At 44.2% G+C, this 22,232-nt stretch overlaps 1 protein-coding gene across 2 annotated transcripts in view; it reads right to left on the minus strand.

Moving 5' to 3' along the window:
- Positions 1–44: 44 nt before the first annotated feature.
- The window catches only part of NSUN5 (NOP2/Sun RNA methyltransferase 5), a 33,088-nt gene continuing 10,900 nt past the window's right edge, over positions 45–22,232 (minus strand). The window contains exons 5-10 of one of the 2 annotated variants that reach the window (XM_019921943.3): positions 2,051–2,189; positions 1,845–1,960; positions 987–1,165; positions 569–779; positions 352–492; positions 45–276 (exon numbers count right to left, since the gene is read on the minus strand). In XM_019921943.3, coding sequence (XP_019777502.1) covers positions 162–276; positions 352–492; positions 569–779; positions 987–1,165; positions 1,845–1,960; positions 2,051–2,189 — 901 coding nt within the window. In that variant the 3' untranslated portion in view covers positions 45–161. The remainder of the gene's footprint in view (positions 277–351; positions 493–568; positions 780–986; positions 1,166–1,844; positions 1,961–2,050; positions 2,190–22,232) is intronic. The other variant, XM_073792001.1, reaches the window with a different exon arrangement.

The following is a 22,232-nucleotide window of genomic DNA, read 5'->3' on the forward strand; positions in this document are numbered from 1 at the left end:
AGCACAGGGATATCCGCTCTTTCCAGCTGGAGAAACGCGGTTACCAGTTTTCCTCCTCCAGCCATAAAAAGAGCCTTTGCAAACAAAACTGCTGCCTGGGGCTGAGGGCCTGAGACTAAGCTTGAGAGGAGGACCTGAGGGGTCAAGGCTCTGAGCACCTGCTACATGCCAGGCTGTGAGCTGGGAGCAGCTGTTGCTTTTCGCCGCCTCTTCTTTCTCTTTGGAGCTGGGTTGGGTGTAACTTCTGGGGCTGATGCTTCAGCCTGTGAGACGGAGCTGGAAGAAAAGAAGAGTGAGTTAGATGTGCCCCAATCCTCCAGCGTCTTCCAAGCAGGCCCCCTGCTCACTCACCTTGGCACCTCTACCCGTTCAAGTACAGCAGTGAAGAAGCCGCCAGTGAGCGTGGTCTCAGGGGAGGCCCGGAGGCAGTGCTCAGCACCTGGAAAAGTGCCAAGGCCTCGGTGCGGCCAGGAGGGGAGGACAGGAGCCAGCCTGCAGAGAGGAAATGGAACGGGCTTCTAAGTAAGAGGGCGGCCCTCGCCCCAAGACCCTGGTGGACACCCACTACCTGAAGGCTGCTGGGCTCTGCTGCAGGGCGGCTCGCACCACGTCTTCGTTCTCCTCCTGGTAGAGGGAGCACGTGGAGTAGACGAGGCGCCGCAGGGCGGGGAACGTGAGCGCGTGGCTCAGCGCCCGCTGCTGGAAGGCAGCCAGTGCTCGCAGGCGCTCCTGGCTCGGTACGCTGGTCCCGGGCTCCTCCAGCTGTCTGGTCAGCATCCCTAGGGAAGAGTGCTTTCACCACACGCTGCCTGATTTCGTATGAAATCCCCACATACAGATGAGCACATCTGACCATTCACAGGATAACCTGAGCCAGAACTAAACCTGAGGCCAACACGAACGACCACCGCCACACACCCCCCCATCCCCGCTCTAAGGCTGCTCTGGATCTGTGGGGCCCTTGGCCGCATTTTCCCCCATCTCACCAGAGCCACTACAAGAAGGATCCAGCAAGATGTACTGGACCTGACGATAACGCTGGTCTGAGGGCGAGACCTCCAGGAAGTCCTGCTCAGCCAGCTCACAGCAAGAAACCCCGGCCCGGGCCAGCAGCGTAGCTGTAGAAGCCAGCCGCTTGGCATCCAGGTCAAAGGCAAAGATCTTCCTAGGAAGGAGGGCAGAGTTGAGGTGAACTGAGAATTTATGTAACACGTAAGAGCCCACAGGTCTGACACAGTGACACGTACCTGAAGTCAGGACACACAGAAAATCATACTTAAATGTTTTTAAATTCTCAATATTTAAAAAGGGTCAGTGGGGGACTTCCCTGGTGGTCCAGTGGTAAAGATTCCACCTTCCGATGCAGGGGACGTGGGTTCGATCCCTGGTCAGGGAACTAAGGTCGCACGGCCTGTGCACCACAATGACCGAGCTCGCGCACCTCAATGAGAGCCCACGTGCCTCAAACTACAGAGCCCACGCCGCAACGAAAGATCCTGCACGCCTCAACCAAGACCCTGTGTGCCACAACTAAGACACGACACAGCCAAAAATAAATTAAAAAATTAAAGTGAGTCATGTGAAGTTTAAAACAAAGTTAAAAAAAGTAAAGGTCAGTGGTTAGAAATAACTGCCCAGGGCCCTCTGCCCCAAGGGCTAAGGGATTCACATCTCACACGTGTAACCCACTGGGAAGCTTAGGGAACTGCCCTAGGTCCACGAGGAAATATTTAAAGGGAAGGCCTCCTTTCAGCCTTCATGACCTACTGGAGTTGAGTTCCTTATTTCTTCTTATAAAATATAGGATCAGACCCCACCCCACTCTGTCTGACCATGGCACTCACCCTTGGTTCTTCATAAGGGCAGCCAAGTGACTGGTCTTATTGCCTGGGGCAGCGCATGCATCGATGACATGGGAACCTGGAGGTGGAGCCAGCAGCATGGCCGGGAGACAGCTCGCCTGGCGGCGCAGAGCACAGGGGCTGGCTCAAAGGGACCCCAGGCTGACCACTCCCCTCCCGCTCCTCCCATTTCCACCCATCCACCCTACCTTATCTTGTAGGATGAGGTGACCAGCTTGGTACAGTGGATGTTCATGCAGATCTGTTCGGGCAGGAAACACGAGCAACTCCGGCAGCAAGGAATCCAGAAGAAAGCACTTCCCTTTGAGGGCCCGTACGTCCTCGAGGCTGCCGGGGAATAAGAGCTGTTCATGCCACATTTTCTGAACCCCTCCGTGCCAGGCAGCAAGCCAGACATTTCACATGTCACCTAACTGCTTATTTATGCAACAAACGGTTAAAACTGCTATGAGTAAATTAACAAGCTGATAAGATAGAGGCAGCAGTTAAGAGAACAGGCTTCTCAGGCCAGACTCTAGGTTCAGGATCCCACCTCCATCATTTACCAGTGGCGGCAGCACTGACACTTCAGCCTCTGTCTACAGTTCTGGAAAATGGTAGATCTCGTGAGGATTAAATGACATGCAAAATACTTAGGAAAATATTTTGCACAAATTAGACACTCACTAGCCAGTACTATTAAAACACAACCCTGGGGAGAGGGGCCTGGTTCAGGGAGGTAAATGCTGAGCTGATTCCTGATGTTCATATAAGTAACCTGAGGAGGTAAGGTGAAAACTGTACTCTCCACACTGCAAAGGAGCATTGTTCATTCACCTGACCCACGTAGAAAACAGGCCTAGAGAATAACAACTCAGAAAGCTATGAAGTAGCAGAGCTGGAATTCAAACCCAAACACAACCATTCTCTACCACCCTGGTCACTAAGCAGCATGCTAGAGGCAGATGGGGGAACATCTACAACAGATGGAGAGAGAGGGAGAGAGAAGAGGCAGCTTCCCAGAGCTGTCAAAGGACAGACCAGGAGGTAGGTGAGTGCAGGGAAGCCTGGGGTGAGGAGCAGCAACCACTGTAATAACAGGTGCACAGAGTGCATGGCAGATGGGCCTGGAAAGGAAGCAGGGGGCACAGCGCAATGGAGAGCCACGGGTTTTCAGCAGGGGAGTAAAGCATCAGATCTGGCTGCAGATCTCTGCAGCCAACACAAGGAGGACAAACATGACAAGAAAGTCTGGAAGTGGGGAGACCAGTTTAGGAGATTATTCTGCCAATCATGATAGGATATGATGCTTAAACCCAGGCAGTATCCAGGAGGACAAAAAGAAAGATGCTGAAGGCACAGTAATAAATGACTGAAAGGAGAGGAGGGAAGCATCTATGATGACTCAGTTTCTGCCTTGACCAAATGGGTGCATAATGGTGATATCTGTTAGGTTAAAACAGGGAATGCACAAGATGCCAGTGCCAGGAACGCAAGGATGGTTCAACACCCACAAAGTAATCAATGCGATATACACAATTAACAAAAAGGATAAAAATCACATGACCATCTCAACAGATGCAGAAAAAGCATTTGAAAAAATTCAACACCGGGCTTCCCTGGTGGCGCAGTGGTTGAGAGTCCGCCTGCCGATGCAGGGGACGCGGGTTCGTGCCCCGGTCCGGGAAGATCCCACATGCCGCGGAGCGGCTGGGCCCGTGAGCCATGGCCGCTGAGCCTGCGCGTCCGGAGCCTGTGCTCCACAACGGGAGAGGCCACAACAGTGAGAGGCCCGCGTACCACAGGAAGAAAAAAAAATTCAACATCCACTCATAAAAACTCTCAACAAACTGGGTATAGAGGGAACACACCTCAACATAATAAAGGCCATATATGACAAGTCCACAGATAAAATCATACTCAATGGTGAAAAGCTGAAAGCCTTTCCCCTAAGATCAAACACAAGGCAAGGATGCCCACTCTCGCCACTTTCATTCAACCTAGTATTGGAAGTCCTAGTCAGAGCAGTCAGGCAATAAAAATAAAAAGCATCCAAATTGGAAAGGAAGAAGTAAAACTGTCACTATATGCAGATGACATGATTTTATATAAAGAAAACCCTAAAGAATCCACCAAAAAACTATTAGAACTAATAAATTCAGTAAGGGTGCAGGATACAAAATCAATATACAGGGAATTCCATGGCAGACCAGTAATTAGGACTCCGCACTTTCATTGCCAAGAGTGCGGGTTCAATCTCTGGTCAGGGAACTAAGATCCCACAAGACATGTGGCATGCTCCCCCCCCAAAATATATATATATGAAAATCTGTTACATTTCTATACACTAATAATGAACTATCAGAAAAAATTAAGAAAACAATCCCATTTACAATTGCATCAAAAAGTAAAAAATTCCTAAGAATAAATTTAACCAAGGAGGTGAGAGAGAGACCTGCACACTGAAAACTATAAGACATTAATGGAAAAAAACCTGAAGATCAAAAAAAAAAAAAAAAAAACCTGAAGATCACACAAATAAATGGAAGGATATTCTGTGCTCATGGATTGGTAGAATTAATACTGTTAAAATGTCCATACTACCCAAAGAAATCTACAGATTTAACACAATCCCTATCAAAATTCCAATAGCACTTTTCACAGAAACAGAACGAACAATCCTAAAATTTGTATGGAAGCTCAAAAGACCATGAAAAGCCAAAGCAATCTTGAGAAAGGAAGAAAAAAGCTGAAGCATCATGCTCCCTGATTTCAAACTATATTGCAAAACCTATACTGCAAAACCACAGTAATCAAAACAGTATGGCACCAAGGAGAAGCTCAAGGTGGCAGAGTAGGAGGATGCTGAGCTCACCTCCCCGCCAATGAACATAGCAAAAATACATCTACAATGTGGAGCAATTCCCACTGACAACAAACTGGAGACTAGCAGAAAGACTCTTATACAACCAAGGGTGTAAAGAAAAACCCACATGGAATATGGGTAGGAAGAGAAGCAATCAGGTCAGGACCTGTGCCCCTAGGAGGGGACAAAGAAGAGAGGGATTACACAATCCTCCTTGGGTTTCAGGATGCTGGCACCATCTGGGTGGCATCACCTGAAGGACCACATGGAAGCTGATTCCCTGCCACAGACACCCTCACTATTCATTACCAAGAGGAACTCCTATTGATACTGTGGTGTAATACTTGTAGACTTTTAAAAAATCAGTATTTATTAACAACCAGGAAAAAAATGGAGCTCATACTTAACATATGACTCCATGACTTGTTTTCCCATTTGCTATATTGTCAATAAACATTCACACCATCAATGTAAGCAGCTCCCTGATATTTCAGTCTGGATAAAACCAAAATTTACTGAACCAAATACATATTGTTGGGATATTTTAGAATAAATGTAGATCGAGACCAATTTTCCCCTATTCGAAACAAAATTATGAACATTTCAGAAGTGCAATCTAACAATAAATGACTAAAAGCAAAATTGCTCAAAAAGGATACACAGGGCTTCCCTGGTGGCGCAGTGGTTAAGAATCCGCCTGCCAATGCAGGGGACACAGGATCAAGCCCTGGTCCAGGAAGAGCCCACATGCCACAGAGCAGCTAAGCCCACATGCCACAACTACTGAGCCTACGTGCCACAACAACTAAAGCCCGTGTACCTACAGCCCGTGCTCTGCAACAAGAGAAGCCACCACAATGAGAAGCCTGCGCACCACAACGAAGAGTAGCCCCCCTCTCACCGCAACTAGAGAAAGCCTGTGCGCAGCAACAAAGACCCAACGCAGCCAAAAATAAGGGTGCACAGGTGAGTGGTTCAAACCACATTATTAGGCACCACAGCCCTAGGGTCTGACACCAGGAAGATGAATCCCCTTAGCTGGTTTGAAAACGAGTAGGACTTACAGAACAGCTGTTAGAAACCTAGATTCCACTCATGAAAAACAAGCACATGCTTGATTACTCCAGGGAACAAGGTGCAGGAAGCTGACTGAAACAGCCTGGGACTCTGGCTGGTTTCCTGCAAATGCCCCAGCCCAGTGCACACCCCAGCCCACGTCAAGCAGCTGCACTGATTCCTTGGCTCTGGCACAGCTCTACGCTAGGGAGAAGGCTGCCGGTGCCAAGGAGAGTGCACAGTTTGGGGGGTAGGGTGGGGACGAAGCCATCTCAGACCTGGCATGGCATTCAGTTGGGGCAAGGGCAGCCATTACTGGCATTCGTAGAAGCAACAGATCAGGAGTGGTCTGGAGCTGACTGGCATGCCAGGACTGCCCCAGAGTGTGCCCCAGCCCGTGCCAAGCACCCACTCCAGCCCCTCTTGCTCCAGCACCACCCCCTCTGGGGCAAAGGTGCCATTGCTGGGAGCAGGGTAGAAAGCACACTTAGAGGAAACAGAACCAGTTCAGACCCAAACCTCGGCTTCTGCTCCAGTATCCTGGGACCAGACACCACTCTCAGTAGGGCAGTGACAGCCACTGAGAATAGGAAAAGCCCTGGCTCACACCTGGCTCTGGCTCTAGCTCTAGCCCCTCCACCTCCAGCCCCACCTCCCACCAAGGTGATAGCTGCCAGCACACCCTGGGGAAAGACATGACCTGTGCTTACTTTAGATCCAGTTCTCCCACCAAAGGCACTGGGCACACAGAGACTGCATAGTGATGCTCCCACACAAGGATACCCCTTCGAGACTGGGATAGGTAACTTTTTCACCTAATTTCATAAAGTTAAGCGAAATAAGAAGACAGATGAATTTGTTCCAAACAAAAAAAACAGGGAAAAAACCTGAAAAAAAACAACTAATGAAACAGATAAATAATTTACTAGATAAAGTGTTCAAAGCATTAGTAATAAGAGTGCTAACTGAACTAGGGAAAACAGACGAACACAGTGAAAATTTTTACAAGGAACTAGAAAATATAAAAAGGAACCAAGTCAAAGCTGAAGAATACAGTAAGTGAAATGAAAAACACACTAGAAGGAATTAACATCAGATCAAGTGATACAGAAGAACACACATTTGATCTGGAAAACAGAATAATGGAAACTACCTAATCAGAACAACAAAAAAATCTTTAAAAAATGAGACCAGTTTAAGGGATCTCTGGGACAACATCAAGCGTACTAATATTCACATTATAGTGGTCCCAGAAGGAGGGGAGAGAGAGAGAGGTCAAAAATGTATTTGGTGAAATTATGGTTGAAAACTTCCCAAACCTGAAGAAGGAAACAAATATCCAGGTATAGGAATCACAGAGAGTCCCAAACAAGACGAACCCAAAGAGACCCACACCAAGACATCATAATTAAAATGGCAAAAGTTAAAGAGAGAATTCTAAAGGCAGCAAGAGAAAAACAAAGAGTAACATACAAGGGAATACCCAGAAGGCTACCAGCTGATTTCTCTGCAGAAACTTTGCAGGCAAGAAGGGAGTGGCATGATATATCTAAGGTGCTGAAAGGGAAAACCCTACAATGTAGGATACTCTATCCACCAAGATTATCATTTAGAATTAAAGAAGAGAGAAAGAACCTCTCAGAGAAGCAAAAAATAAAAGAGCTCATCACTACTAAACCAACTCTAAAAGACATGTTAAAGGGTTTTGTCTAAGTAGAAAAGGCTATAACAAGAAGTAAGAATTTATAGGAAAGGAAAAATCTCGCTTGTAAGACAAACATATAGTAAAAGTGTGGATCAACCACTTAAGCCAGTATGAAGATTAAAAGACAAAAGTTGTAAAATCAACTATAACTACAATAAACAGTTAAAGGATAAACATGAAGATATAAAACATGACATCAAAAACACAAAACATAGGGGAGAACAGTGAAAAAACATACATCTTTTAGAATGTGTCTGACCTTAAATGGCTATCAGTTTAAAACAAGTAGATACAGTTATAGATCAACATATATGAACCCCATGGTAACTACAAATCAAAACCTACAGTAGAAACACAAAAATCAGAGAGAAAGGAGCACAAGCATACCACTTAAGAAAAATCCTCAAACCACAAGGGAAGAAGCTAAGAACAGAGAAGAACTACAAGAACACCCAGAAAACAAGCAACAAAACGGTACATACCTATCAACAATCACCTTAAATGTCAATGGACTAAACGACTCAATCAAAAGACATAGGTAGCTGACTGGATTTTAAAAAAAACAAGACCCATCTATATGCGGCTTACAAGAGGCTCACTTCAGAGCTAAAGACACACACAGACAAGTGAGGGGATGAAAAAAGGTATTTCATGCAAATGGAAATGACAAGGAAGCTGGGGTAGCAATATTCATATCAGACAGAGTAGACTTTAAAACACAGTCTGTAACAAAAGACAAAGAAGGGCATTATATAATGATGAAGGGATCAATAAAAGAAGAGGATGGGGCTTCCCTGGTGGTGCAGTGGTTGAGAGTCTGCCTGCCAATGCAGGGGACATGGGTTCATGCCCCGGTCCAGGAGGATCCCACGTGCCACGGAGCGGCTGGGCCCGTGAGCCATGGCCGCTGAGCCTGTGCGTCTGGAGCCTGTGCTCCGCAGCGGAAGAGGCCACAGCAGTGAGAGGCCCGCGTACCGCAAAAGAAAAAAGAAGAGGATATTACACTCAATAACATATATGTACCTAATATAGGACCATCTAAATATATAAAGCAAATATTAACAAACATAAAGGGAGAAACAGACAGTTATAAAATAACAGTAGGAAACTTTAGCACCACACTTACATCAAGGGACATATTGTCCAGACAGACAGAAAATCAATAAAGAGGCTTCCCTGGTGGTGCAGTGGTTGAGAGTCCGCCTGCCAATGCAGGGGACACGGGTTTGTGCCCTGGTCCGGGAAGATCCCACGTGCCGCGGAGCGGCTGGGCTCGTGAGCCATGGCCACTGAGCCTGCGCGTCAGGAGCCTGTGCTCCGCAACAGGAGAGGCCACAACAGTGAGAGGCCCGCGTACCGCAAAAAAAAAAAAAAAAAAAAGAAGAAAATCAATAAAGAAACAGTGGTCTTGAATTACACATTAAACCAGTTGGACTTAATCGATATCTACAGGACATTTCATCCCAAAACAGCAGAATACACATTCTTTTCAAGTGCACATGGAATATTCTCCAGATAAATCACATGCTAGGCCACAAAACAAGTCTCAACAAATTTAAGAGAATATATCAAACATTTTTCCAACCACAACAGTATGAAACTAGAAATCAATCACAGGAAGAAAAATGGGAAAAACACAAACACATGGAAACTAAACAATACACTACAAAAAAGCCCCAATGGGTCAATGAAGAAATCAAAAAGGAAATCAGAAAATACCTTAAGACAAATAAAAACTCAACTTTCCAAAATCTATGGGATGCAGCAAAAGCAGTTCTAAGAGAGCAGTTTATAGCAAATACAGGTCTACCTCAAGAAACAAGAAAACTTTCAAATGATCAACCTAACCTATCATGTAAAAGAATCAGAAAAAGAACAAAGCCCAAAGTAAGCAGAAAGAAGAAAATAATAAAGAGAAGAAATAAAATAGAGACCAAAAAACAAACAAACAAAAAAATAGAAAAGATCAATGAAATCAAAACCTGATTTTTTTTTAAAGGATAAAATTGATAAGCCTTTAACCAGGCTCATCAAGAAAAAAAGAGGGCTTCCCTGGTGGCGCAGTGGTTGGGAGTCTGCCTGCCGATGCAGGGGACACGGGTTCGTGCCCCGGTCCAGGAGGATCCCACGTGCTGCAGAGCGGCTGGGCCCATGAGCCATGGCCGCTGAGCCTGCGCACCTGGAGCCTGTGCTCTGCAACGGGAGAGGCCACGGCCATGAGAGGCCTGCGTACCACAAAAAGAAAAGAAAAAAAAAGAGAGGACCCAAATAAAAGAAATGAAAAAGGAAATATTACAACCGATATCATAGAGATTAAAAAAATCATAAGATCCCATTTGTTTATTTTTATTTTAATTTTCATTACTCTAGGAGGTGGGTCAAAAAAGATGCTGCTGTGATTTATGTCATAGAGTGTTCTGCCTGTGTTTTCCTCTAAGAGTTTTATAGTATCTGGCCTTACATTTATGTCTTTAATCCATTTTGAGTTTATTTTTGTGTATGGTGTTAGGGAGTGTTCCAATCTCATCTTTTACATGCAGCTGTCCAGTTTTCCCAGCATCACTTATTGAAGAGGCTATCTTTGCTCTATTGTATATTCTAGCCTCCTCTGTCATAGATTAGGTGACCACAGGTGTGTGTGTTTATCTCTGGGCTTTCTATCCTTTTCCATTGATCTATATTTCTGTTTTGTGCCAGTACCATACTGTCTTGATTACTGTAGCTTTGTAGTATAGTCTGAAGTCAGGGAGCCTGCTTCCTCCAGCTCCATTTTTGTTTCTCAAGATTGCTTTGGCTATTCGAGGTCTCAAAGGAAACCATAAATAAGAAGAAAAGACAACCCTCAGAATGGGAGAAAATATTTGCAAGTGAAGCAACTGACAAAGGACTGCTCTCTAAAATATACAAGCAGCTCATACAACTCAATATCAAAAAAACAAATAACCCAATCAAAAAATGGGCAGAAGACCTAAATAGACATTTCTCCAAAGAAGACATACAGATGGCCAACAAACACATGAAAAGCTGCTCAACATCACTAATTATTAGAGAAATGCAAATCAAAACTACGAGGTACCACCTCACACTGGTCAGAATGGCCATCATCAAAAAACCTACAAACAATAAATGCTGGAGAGGATGTGGAGAAAAGGGAACACTCATACACTGTTGGTGGGAATGTAAATTGATTCAGCCACGATGGAAAACAGTATGGAGGTTCCTTAAAAAAAATAAAAATAGAACTACCATACAACCCAACAATCCCACTACTGGGCATATACCCAGAGAAAACCATAATTCAAAAAAACATAGGCACCCCAATGTTCATTTCAGCACTATTTACAACAGCCAGGACATGGACGCAACCTAAATGTCCATCAACAGAGGAAAGGATAAAGAAGATGTGGTATATACACAATGGATATATAGATATACACAATGGAATATTACTCAGCCATAAAAAGGAATGAAATTGGGTCATTTGTAGAGACGTGGATGGACCTAGAGAATGTCATACAGAGTGAAGTCAGAAAGAGAAAACCAAATATCTTATAATAACGCATATATGTGGGATCTAGAAAATTGTATAGGTGCTTGCAAAGCAGAAATAGAGATACAGACGTTGAGAACAAATGTACGGATAGCAAGGGGGAAAGGCGTGGGGTGTGAGGAAGTGGGAGACTGGGATTGACACATATACATTATTGATACTATGTATGAAACAGACAACTGTTGAGAACATACTGTATAGCACAGGGAACTCTACCTAATGCACTGTGGTAACCTAAATGGGAAGGAAGTCCAAAGGGAGGGGATATCTGTTATGTGTACAGCTGATTTCATTCTGTTGTGCAGTGGAGGCTAACACAACATTGTAAAGCAACCATACTCCAATAAAAATTTAGAAAAATCAATCTGAAAAAACAACGTAAGAGAATACTATGAACAAACAGTTATATGCCAACAAAAGACAACCTAGAAGAAATGGATAAACTTCTAAAAACATACAATCCTACAAGACTGAATCAGGAAGAAATAGACAAATCTGAAGAGACCAATCACTAGTAGTAAAATTGAATCAGTAATCAAAAAACTCCCAGCAAACAAAACTCCAGGACCAGATGGTTTCACAGGGAAATTCTACCAAATATATAAGGAAGAGCTAATACCTATCCTTCTCAAACTATTACAAAAAAACTGAAGACGGAACACTCCCATATTCATTCTACAAGGTCATCATTACCCTGCTACCAAAATCAGACAAAGAAACACTCCAAAAAAAAAAAGAAAATTACAGGCCAATATCTCTGATGAATATGGATGCAAAAATCCTCAATAAAATATTCGCAAACTGAATTTTAACAATATATAAAAAGGATCATACACCATAATCAAGTGGGATTTATTCCAGGGATGGTTCAATATCCCCAAATCAATCAATGTGATACACCACATCAATAAAAGGAAGGATAAAAATCACAAGACCATCTCAATAAATGCAGAAAAAGCATCTGAAAAAATTCAACATCTATTCATGATGAAAACTCTCATCGAAGTTGGTATTAAAGTAACATATCTCAACATAACAAAGTCTGTATATGACAAACCCACAGCTCACATCATACTCAATGGGGAAAAGCTAAAAGCTTTTCCTCTAAAATCAGGAATAAGACAAGGATGCCCACTCTAGCCACTTCTATTTAACACAGTATTGGAAGTCCTATCCAAAGCAATCAGACAAGAAAAAGAAATAAAAATGCATCCAAATTGGAAGGGAAGTAAAACTATCACTATTTACAGATGACAAGATAAAGAAAACCCTAAAGTTGCCACAAAAAAACTGTTCATTAGAAAATGAATCCAGTAAAGTTGCAGGGTACAAGATTAGCATTATACACTTTTCTATGCACTAATAATGAACTATTAGAAAGCAAAACAATCCTGTTCAAAAGTACATCAAAAAGAATTAAATAACTAGGAATAAACTTAACCACAGAGGTTAAACTTAACCACCTATACTCTGAAAACTATGACACTGATGAAGGAAACTGAGATGATACAAAGAAATGGAAAGATACCCATATTAAGGGATTGGAAGAATTTAAATTGTTAAAATGTCCATACTATCCAAAACAATCTACAGATTTAATGCAATCCCTATCAAAATATCCATGACATTTTTCATAGAACTAGAACAAATAATCTTAAAATTTATATGGAACCACAAAAGACCCTGAATAGCCAAAGCAATCTTGAGAAAAAAGAACAAAGCCAGAGGTATGAAGCTCCCAGACTTCAGACTCTACTACAAAGCTACACTAATCAAAACAGTAAGGTACTGGCCAAAACACAGACACATAGATCAATGAAACAGAACAGAGAGCCCAGAAATAAACCCACAAACTTATGGTCAATTAATCTATGACAACAGAGGCAAGAATATACAAAAGGGAAAAGACAAAGTCTCTTCAATAGGTGGTGCTAGGAAAAACAGACAGCTGTATGTAAAAGAATGAAATTAGAACATTTTCTCACACCATATACAAAAATAAACTCAAATCAATTAAAGACCTACATGTAAGACCAGACACCAAAAAACTCCTAGAAGAAAACATAGGCAGAACACTCTTTGACATTAATTGTAGGGGAATTCCCTGGCAGTCCAGTGGTTAGGACTCTGTCCTTCCTCTGCAGGGGACACGGGTTCAATCCCTGGTCAGGGAACAAACAAAGATTCTACAAGCTGCGTAGCGCAGCCAAAAACAAACAAACAAAAAAAAACTAGCAATTTTTTTGTTTTTTGATCTGTCTCCTATGGCAAAGGAAACAAAATAAATAAATAGGACTAGTTAAACTTAAAAGCTTTGGTACAGCAAAGGAAACCACTGACAAAATGAAAAGACAACCTACTGAATGACAGAAAATATTCACGAATGATATGACTGATAGGGATTAACATCCAAAAACATATAAACAGCTAAGACAACTCAACATCAAAAATACAAACAACTGGGCTTCCCTGGTGGCACAGTAGTTGAGAGTCCGCCTGCCGATGCAGGGGACACGGGTTCGTGCCCCGGTCCAGGAAGATCCCACATGCCGCGGAACGGCTAGGCCCGTGAGCCATGGCCACTGAGCTTGCGTGTCTGGAGCCTGTGCTCCGCAACGGGAGAGACCACAACAGTGAGAGGCCCGCGTACCGCAAAAAAAAAAAAAAAAAAAAAAAAATGTGGAGAAGGCATGAATAGACATTTTTCCAAAGAAGACATACAGATGGCCAACAGGCATATGAAAAGATGCTCAACATTGCTAATCAGAGACATGCAAATCAAAACCACAATGAGCTATCACCTCACACCCATCAGCCATCAGAAAGGCCATCAACAAAAAGAACACAAATAACAAATGTTGGCAAGGATGTGGAGAAAAGGGAACTCTAGTACACTGCTGGTGGGAATGTAAATTGGTGCAGCCACTATGGAAAAACAGTATGAAGGTCACTCAAAAAACTAAAAATATAACTACCATATGATCCAGCAATTCTACTCCTGGGTATATATGTGAAGAAAATGAAGTAACACTAATTTGAAAAGATACATGCACTCCAATGTTCATAGCAGCATTATTTACAATATCCAAGTTACTGAAGCAACCTCAGTGTCCATCGATAGATGAATGGATAAAGAAAATGTGGCATACATACACAACAGACTATTACTCTGCCATAAAGAATGAAATTCTGCCATTAGCAAGAATGTGGACAAACTTGGAGGGTATTATGCTTAGTGAAAGAGAGAAAGACAAATTCTGTATGTTATCACTTATATGTGGAATTTAAAAATAAATTAACAAATACAACAAAACAAACAGATTCACAGATACAGAGAACACCACAATGGTTACCAGTGGGGAGGGGTGTAGTGGAATAACTGAGGACATGGAAAGGAGACGTGACCCGTGAGCCCCCCCTCGGCAAACCGAGGGCTAGCGAATAAGTCAGAACCCCTCGGCAAACCGAGGGCTAGCGAATAGGCCAGGACTGCAGGCAGTCCTGGATACTTTGGGCACTGATCCATGAAATGACCTCAGTATAATCAGAACACAAGGAAACGTCCTTGTGCTACTTTAGTATAATCAGAATGATGGGAACACAAGGAGATGTCCTTGTGCTGCTTATGAGCTCAAGGACGAAGCACGGCATGTCAAGAAAGCCCATTGTTGCTTGTATAATCAATAAAAGCATATGTTGCTGCTTTGGATTTCTGGAATGTTAAGAAAACAAGTCTTAAGATGTAAACATAGATAATGCTTAAATAAAAGCTACCACAGCAGGACAGATGGCACTGTATTCTACTGCTGTGCTTCTGCACAATTCATCTCGTGTGATGAGCTTACTTTGGGCCCTGTCATAACAAAACTACAACAGAGGGGGAAGGAGGGAGGGGCAAGATAGAGGTAGAGGATTAAGAGGTACAGTACAGAGAATGTAGCCAATATTTTATAATAACTTTAAATGGAGCATAATCTATAAAAATATTGAATCACTATGTTGTATACCTGAAACTAATATAATATTGTAAATCGACTACACTTCAATTTAGGAAAAAAAAAACAGTACGGTATTGGCATGAATATAGACACAGATCAACGAATCAGAATAGAGAACCCAGAAATTAACCCACAAATATATGGTCAAGTATACAGTTAAGGAGCCAAGAATATACAGTGAGGAAAGGACAGTCTCCTCAATAGATGGCATTGAGAAAACTGGACAGCTGCGAATAAAAGAATGAAACTGGACCACTATCTTACACCGCACACAATAAATTAACTCAAAATGGATTAAAGACTTGAATGTATGTGGCATATTACTCAGCTATAAAAAGAATGAAATCTTGCCATTTGTTGACAATATGGATGGACCTAGGGGTTATTATACTAAGTGAAATAAGTCAGAGAAAGAAAAATACTATATGATTTCACTTATATGTGGAATGTAGAAAAAAGATGAATAAACGTAACAAAACAGAAACAGAGTTACAGATACCAAGAACAGGTGATTGCCAGAGGGCAGGAGGGTGGCAGGGAGGAGAGAAATAGGTGAGGGAGATTAATAGGTGAGGGAGATTAAGAGGTACAAGCTTCCTTGGGCTTCCCTGGTGGCGCAGTGGTTGAGAGTCCGCCTGCCGATGCAGGGGACACAGGTTGGTGCCCCGGTCCGGGAAGATCCCACATGCCGCGGAGCGGCTGGGCCCGTGAGCCATGGCCACTGAGCCTGCGCGTCCGGAGACTGTGCTCCGCAACTGGGGAGGCCACAACAGTGAGAGGCCCGCATACCACAAAAAAAAAAAAAAAGAGGTACAAGCTTCCAGTTACAAAAAAAATGAGTCGGTCTTCCCTGGTGGCGCAGTGGTTACGAATACGTCTGCCAATGCAGGGGACACAGGTTCGAGCCCTGGTCCAGGAAGATCCCACACACCGCGGTGCAACTAAGCCCATGTGCCACAACTACTAAGCCTGCGCTCTAGAGCCCACAAGCCACAACTACTGAGCCCACGTGCCACAACTACTGAAGCCCATGTGCCTAGAGCCCGTGCTCCACAACAAGAGCAACCACTACAATGAGAAGCCCGCGCACCGCAACGAAGAGTAGCCCCCGCTCACAGCAACTAGAGAAAGCCTGCACGCAGCAACGAAGACCCAATGCAGCCAAAAATAAATAAATTAATTTTTTAAAAAAATGAGTCACGGGTATGAAATGTACAGTATGGGGAATATAGTCAATAACTATGTAATATCTTTGTATGGTGATGGATGGTAACTAGACTTATCAATTGTGGTGATCGTTTTGAAATGTACAGAAATATCAAATCACTATGCTGTGTAACATGAATTAACAGTGTTATAGGTCAATTATACTTCAAAAACAAATCAACCAACTCATAGAAAATGAGATCAGATTTGTGGTTACCAAAGATAAGGGGGAACTGGATGAAGGTAGTCAAAAGGTACAAACTTCCAGTTATACAATAAATAAAGTATTAGGAACGTAACATACACCATGATAAATATAATTAATACCGATATATGTTACATATGAAAGTTGTTAAGAGAATAAATCCTAAGAGTTCTCATCACAAGGAAGAATATATTTCTTTTCCATCTCTTTCATTCTGTATCTATGTGAGATGATGGATGGTCACTAAACTTACTGTGGTCATCATTTCATGATGTATGTAAGTGAAATCATTATGCTGTGCACCTCAGACTTCTACTGTGCTGTATGTCAATTACATCTCAATAAAACTGAAAGGAAAATAAAAGACTTGTATGTAAAACCTGAAACCATAAAATGCCTAGAAGAAAACAGGTGTAAGCTCCTTTACATCATCCTTGGCAACGATTTTTTGGATTTGACACCAAAAGCAAAGGCAACAGGGGCTTCCCTGGTGGCGCAGTGGTTGAGGGTCCGCCTGCCGATGCGGGGGATATGGGTTCGTGCCCCGATCCGGGAAGATCCCACATGCCACGGAGCGGCTGGGCCCGTGAGCCATGGCCGCTGAACCTGCGCATCCAGAGCCTGTGCTCCGCAACGGGAGAGGCCACAACAGTGAGAGGCCCGCGTACCACAAAAAAAAAAAAAAAAAAAAAAAAAAAAAGCAAAGGCAACAAAAGCAAGCAAAACAAACACAAAAACCAAGTGACACTACATCAAAGCTTCTGCACAGCAAAGGAAACCATCAACAAAATGAAAAGGCAATCTATGGAATGGGGGGAAATATTTGCAAATCATGTATCTGATAAGGGCTTAATATCCAAAATACACAGCGAACTCATACAACTCAACAGTTTATTAAAAACACCCAATTAAAAAATGGGCAGAGCCTCTAGAGAGATATTTTTCCAAAGAAGACATACAGATGGCCAACAGGTACACTACACTGTACGGTTGTTAGCATAAGTGACACCATCATAAGTCAGGACAGTTTCTCCTGTCCTGCTGACTCTACTCAGGACTGTACTGTGCAGTAAATCTTCTCTGCCATCAGGGCTTTGTAGTTAATAGACAGTGTTTAATAATCATTAGGACCAGTGGCCTCTATGCTCCGTTAGTCCCCAAACAATGATGAAAACCTTCGCTGGTGTATTCCCAGCACCCATGAGACTCATTACTGATTTATAAATCTTGACTTAGGAATGCATGCCCTGTTTCCAAGGACCTACCCGCATACCCTAGGTTAACTATAAAATTGTCCCATTGGCCCCTCTGCTGTGCAGAGTGCAGCAACGAATCCTTCCAGATTGTTGTCTGACCAATCCCACCCCGTAAGTTACCCTATAATAAACTGATCCATTGATTATCTAGAGCTGCCTGCCTCATTTTTCGGCCTCCTGATGCCTTCTCAGTTCAGTGGGCACTTTTCATTCCCTCCATCCTCCAACAATTGGCAAGCCAGTCAGGAAACTGAAAACGACACAGGAATGGGTAAAGGGGCAGTAAAGCCCATTGATGGTAGGGGAAATCCCAGGCTGGCCAGCCACTTCCACGTGCAGTGATTTGGCCAGGCTTAGGGAACACTTCCAGCCAGTTTGTGAGTACAGGGATGCCCCCAAAACACCAAAGGGCTTATGAGATATATCAACTGAAGCGGTGGGAAAGCAAAAAGTGGAAAAACAAAGTAAGCTATTGCATTGCATGACCTTTGTTATGCGCTCTAATGACTGGCACAGAAAAAGAATTACAGCTCAACAGGGAACTAAAGAAGACTAAAGAGGCGCCGGCATTAGAAAGGGATGTCCAGATGGCATGTTCCACCACTTCAGACATAATTAAGGACAATACAACAGGAAGAACATGTTGAAGTGATAACATGTAAGATGCCTAAAATGCAGGGCCACAGGCTGTTCCATTCAAACGTGAGGAGCTTTTCATAGGAGAACTGGGACCCCAAGAGGTGGGATCCTTGGGATAACTACATGTCAGAAGATGTGGACATAACTCTAGAGGAGGAAGACCTGCAGGCAAGACCTCTGATCCAAACTACAACACAGGCCACTAGGGAGCCAGGAGATAACCGAGACGAGATCCCTAGAATCCAAGACACAACTATGCGGGGATATTTCTCCACTGAGTTAGAATTCACTGGCAGGTTTAAACAAAAGAGTAGGAAAGGAATTGCAGCCTGGGTGCTCCGTTCATGGGATACTGGGAGAAATGACATTATATTAAATGAGTCAGAAACATCAAAAATGGCCTTGGTCACAGCACAGCCCACCCTCCAGCAACATTTGTATGCGACTGGGTTGGGAGAAACCCAAGGGTGGCTACAGCCACCTTGATTGACTAGATACGTGCAGGTATACACACGGCTGGGCCAAATGAGGGGCATGTGCCGTCCCCATCCTGAAGATCGGCCTCTATGCAAGAGTTACAAGAAATAGCTACGGGAATTGGGAACAAAGCATGCTACCTATGCTCCTAATTTCCGAGAACTTGATGAAGAGTTATTTACAACAGGTATAAAGGATGGTATCCTGCAGTCTACTCTAGGAGCTTGGTACGGGACCTTAGTTTCAGTTTTGGCCCCAGTGGTTAATCGACTCATTCAGACGGGGCACCCATGACAGCTGATCTAAGCAAAACTGAAAAGATCTGGCATAAGAGAAACAGAAGGGGAGACAAAGGCAAAGAGAAAAAAACGAAAAGTGAGGACACTAAACAAAGGGGCCCAACTAGAATTTCCCACAATTATTGTAAGACCTGGTATTAGCTGGAACCCGTAAGGAGAATATAAATAACCTAATCCGATCCTTTTAACCTCATGGAAAGCATTACCCAATGAAATAAGTTTACTCTTCAGCCAGCAAGAGAAAAAGAGGAACAGGCTTAAGCCTATGCTCCACAGGGGCAGGAAGATAACGAACAGGGGTGCAGGGCTTCCCTGGTGGCGCAGTGGTTGGGAGTCCGCCTGCCGATGCAGGTGACGCGGGATCGTGCCCCAGTCCGGGAGGATCCCGCGTGCCGCGGAGCAGCTGGGCCCATGGGCCATGGCCGCTGGGCCTGTGCAGCCGGAGCCTGTGCTCCGCAACGGGAGAGGTCACAGCAGTGAGAGGCCCGCGTACCGCAAAAAAAAAAAAAAAAAAAAAAAAGAACAGGGGTGCATACGCCCCACTCCTAGGGGTTAGGGGTGAAGTCAAGGTTGCTCCTTGGTGCAGGCCACAAGGGGCAACTGGAGGTCCCATACTGAACTATTAGTCCCACACCAATAAACAGACTGTCCTGGCTTTAACAGACAGTGTGCCAAGTGTACCCTGATTTATGGGAATCCATCCAAGTTCCAAGGGGAAATACAAGCCACTGATGGATATGGAGGCCAGAGGTGAGGATGAAACAAGTGAGCCTGTATTTACAAGTTGGAAGACCCCCCACCCCCCGGACCCTGCTCATCCCCTTCTGGTTTATATTTTCCCCATACCTGAGTATATTTTGGGTGTGGATGTCCTACAGGACCTGGACCTCATAACCAGCATGAGCGAGTTCCACTTATAGATCCGAGCAGTCAAGCCTGCAATGGTGGATCATGGTAAACGGGATCCTGTAAAGTTGCCTATCCCGTGGAGAGTGGTGGCAATAAAAAATATCACCTACCTGGGGGACAGGAAAAAATAACAGCTACTGTCAAGGAATTAGGGAAGGTGGAAGTTAAAAGACCGGCACAAAGCCCGCTAAATAGCCCCATGTGGCTGGTGGAAAAACCAAACCTGGCGCATGATAGTAGATTACAGAGAATTAAACAAGGCAACACCTCCCTATCTATGCAGCAGTTCCAAACAGCCCAACCCCTGGATCCAATTCCTCTTCCCTTTAGACAGATCACTGTGTCTTAGGTTTGTCTAATACCTTTTTCAGCACACCCTTAGATAAGGAGTCCCAGGACCAGTTCACCTTCACGTGGAATGGGAGACAACAGACTTTTACTGTCTTATCCCAAGGTTGTCTGTATAGTCCTGCTGTATGTCATGGGATGGTGGCCTGGGATTTGGAAAACTGGGCTTTCCCTCCCTCTTTAGTTCTCTATCATTACATCGATGAGATGTCAAGCTGTGATGCCTTGCGCTCTCTTCCCCAAGCCACTACGCCTCTTCAGGAACATTTAAAAGCACAGGGATGGGAGGCAAATGTCAACAAGGTGCAAGGACGGAGACAGTCAGTAAAGCTCTTTGGAGTTACCTGGTCTGGCAAGACTAAAGTGATGCCTGAGGCTGTTTTGATAAAACACAGGTGTATCCCATGCCCTGACATGTGAAAGAACTACAGGCCTTTATAGGTCTGCTAGGGTACTGGCACCCTTCTACTCCCCACCTCGACCAGACATTAAAACCACTATATGCTTTAATGAAAAAGAGAACAATCTGGGACTGGAATACCCCACAAGAGGCTTCTGCAAAGGCCAAGCTGATTGTCCAAGGACTGAGGGTGTTAATGCCAGGTGCAAGTTGCGAATTGGATTTAAGTATATACATCCAGATGGGTTTGGGTGGAGGCTCTGGCAGCAACAAAATGGGAAATAAGTCCTGCTAGGAGTTTGGTCTCAATAACAGAAAGGGGCAGAGAACCGGTATGGTCCTAAAGAAAAACAACTGTCAGCAGTTTACCTAGCCTTACAACAAACCAGGGGTCTGACCACTGACCTACCGGCTGACATACAGAATTCCTACCTGTGTGCGACTGAGCACCTTACAAAGTGTAAGCCTACTCAACAGAAAAGCACCCTCTCCCGGGAGGTGCATGCCTGATTAGGGCCGGTGACCTACAGCGACCCACCAAAGACCCCCGCAACATCACCTGCTGCATCCCCTCTACCACAGGTACAGGGAGATACCGGGATGCCCCCTGCTAACACATGATACACGATGTCAGCTGTAGGGCCAAGCCGCTCGGTGGTCCTCCACAGCTGCTTGGCTCCGGATGTCCTCTGGTTCAAGGGACTGAACCAAGTAGTCAGTGGGCAGAACCCAGAGCCACGTGGCTGGTGATCACCCACAAACCCATGCCCCTCAAGCTTACCACTTGGCATCAAAATAATCGGGAAATATTAAATAAACCTCTGGGGGGGGCTGAACTGAGGGCTGATATTTGGACTGCCTGCACGCAACCAGGTGCCAGCATGACCTTATGGCACTCGTCAACTCTGCCTGGTCATCACGAAGCAGCTGCATTAGCAAGAGCTTTGTTCCTGGAAGAATTACAGACCCCCTCTGACATGGCGGACTGGCTCCACCGAAAGTCGGGACACAGAGGCCCCAAAACTTGGGAAATGGTAAAAAAGCAGCATTTGCCTCTCCAATACGCAGACCTCTGAGTCACAGATAAGGGCGGCCCTAGGTGTCCTTTGAAGTGCCACCCTCTTCGACACACTCCAGGGTACACTGGACGCTCTGACCATCCAGTTACCAGATGACAAGCGGACTACATAGGGCCTTTGCCAGTGTCAGAAGGACATAAATATACTCCAACCTGTGCTGACACAGCCACTAGATTGATGCAATCCTTTACCAGTAAGAAAACCAACTAGGCTGCAACAATCAGAGGCCTGTCAAAATTGGAAGTTATGTATGGAACACCAGCCCAAACTGACATGAACAAGGAATCATTTCACTGGACATGAAATACAAGAGTGGGCAGAAACCCCAAGAAATACTTTGAACTTTCCATCTACCATACAGTCCCACCATGGCTGGCCTTATAGAGCATGTCAACATG

Source organism: Tursiops truncatus, chromosome 15 (assembly GCF_011762595.2).
Source record: "Tursiops truncatus isolate mTurTru1 chromosome 15, mTurTru1.mat.Y, whole genome shotgun sequence".
In the NCBI taxonomy this organism is placed as follows: Eukaryota; Metazoa; Chordata; class Mammalia; order Artiodactyla; family Delphinidae; genus Tursiops; species Tursiops truncatus.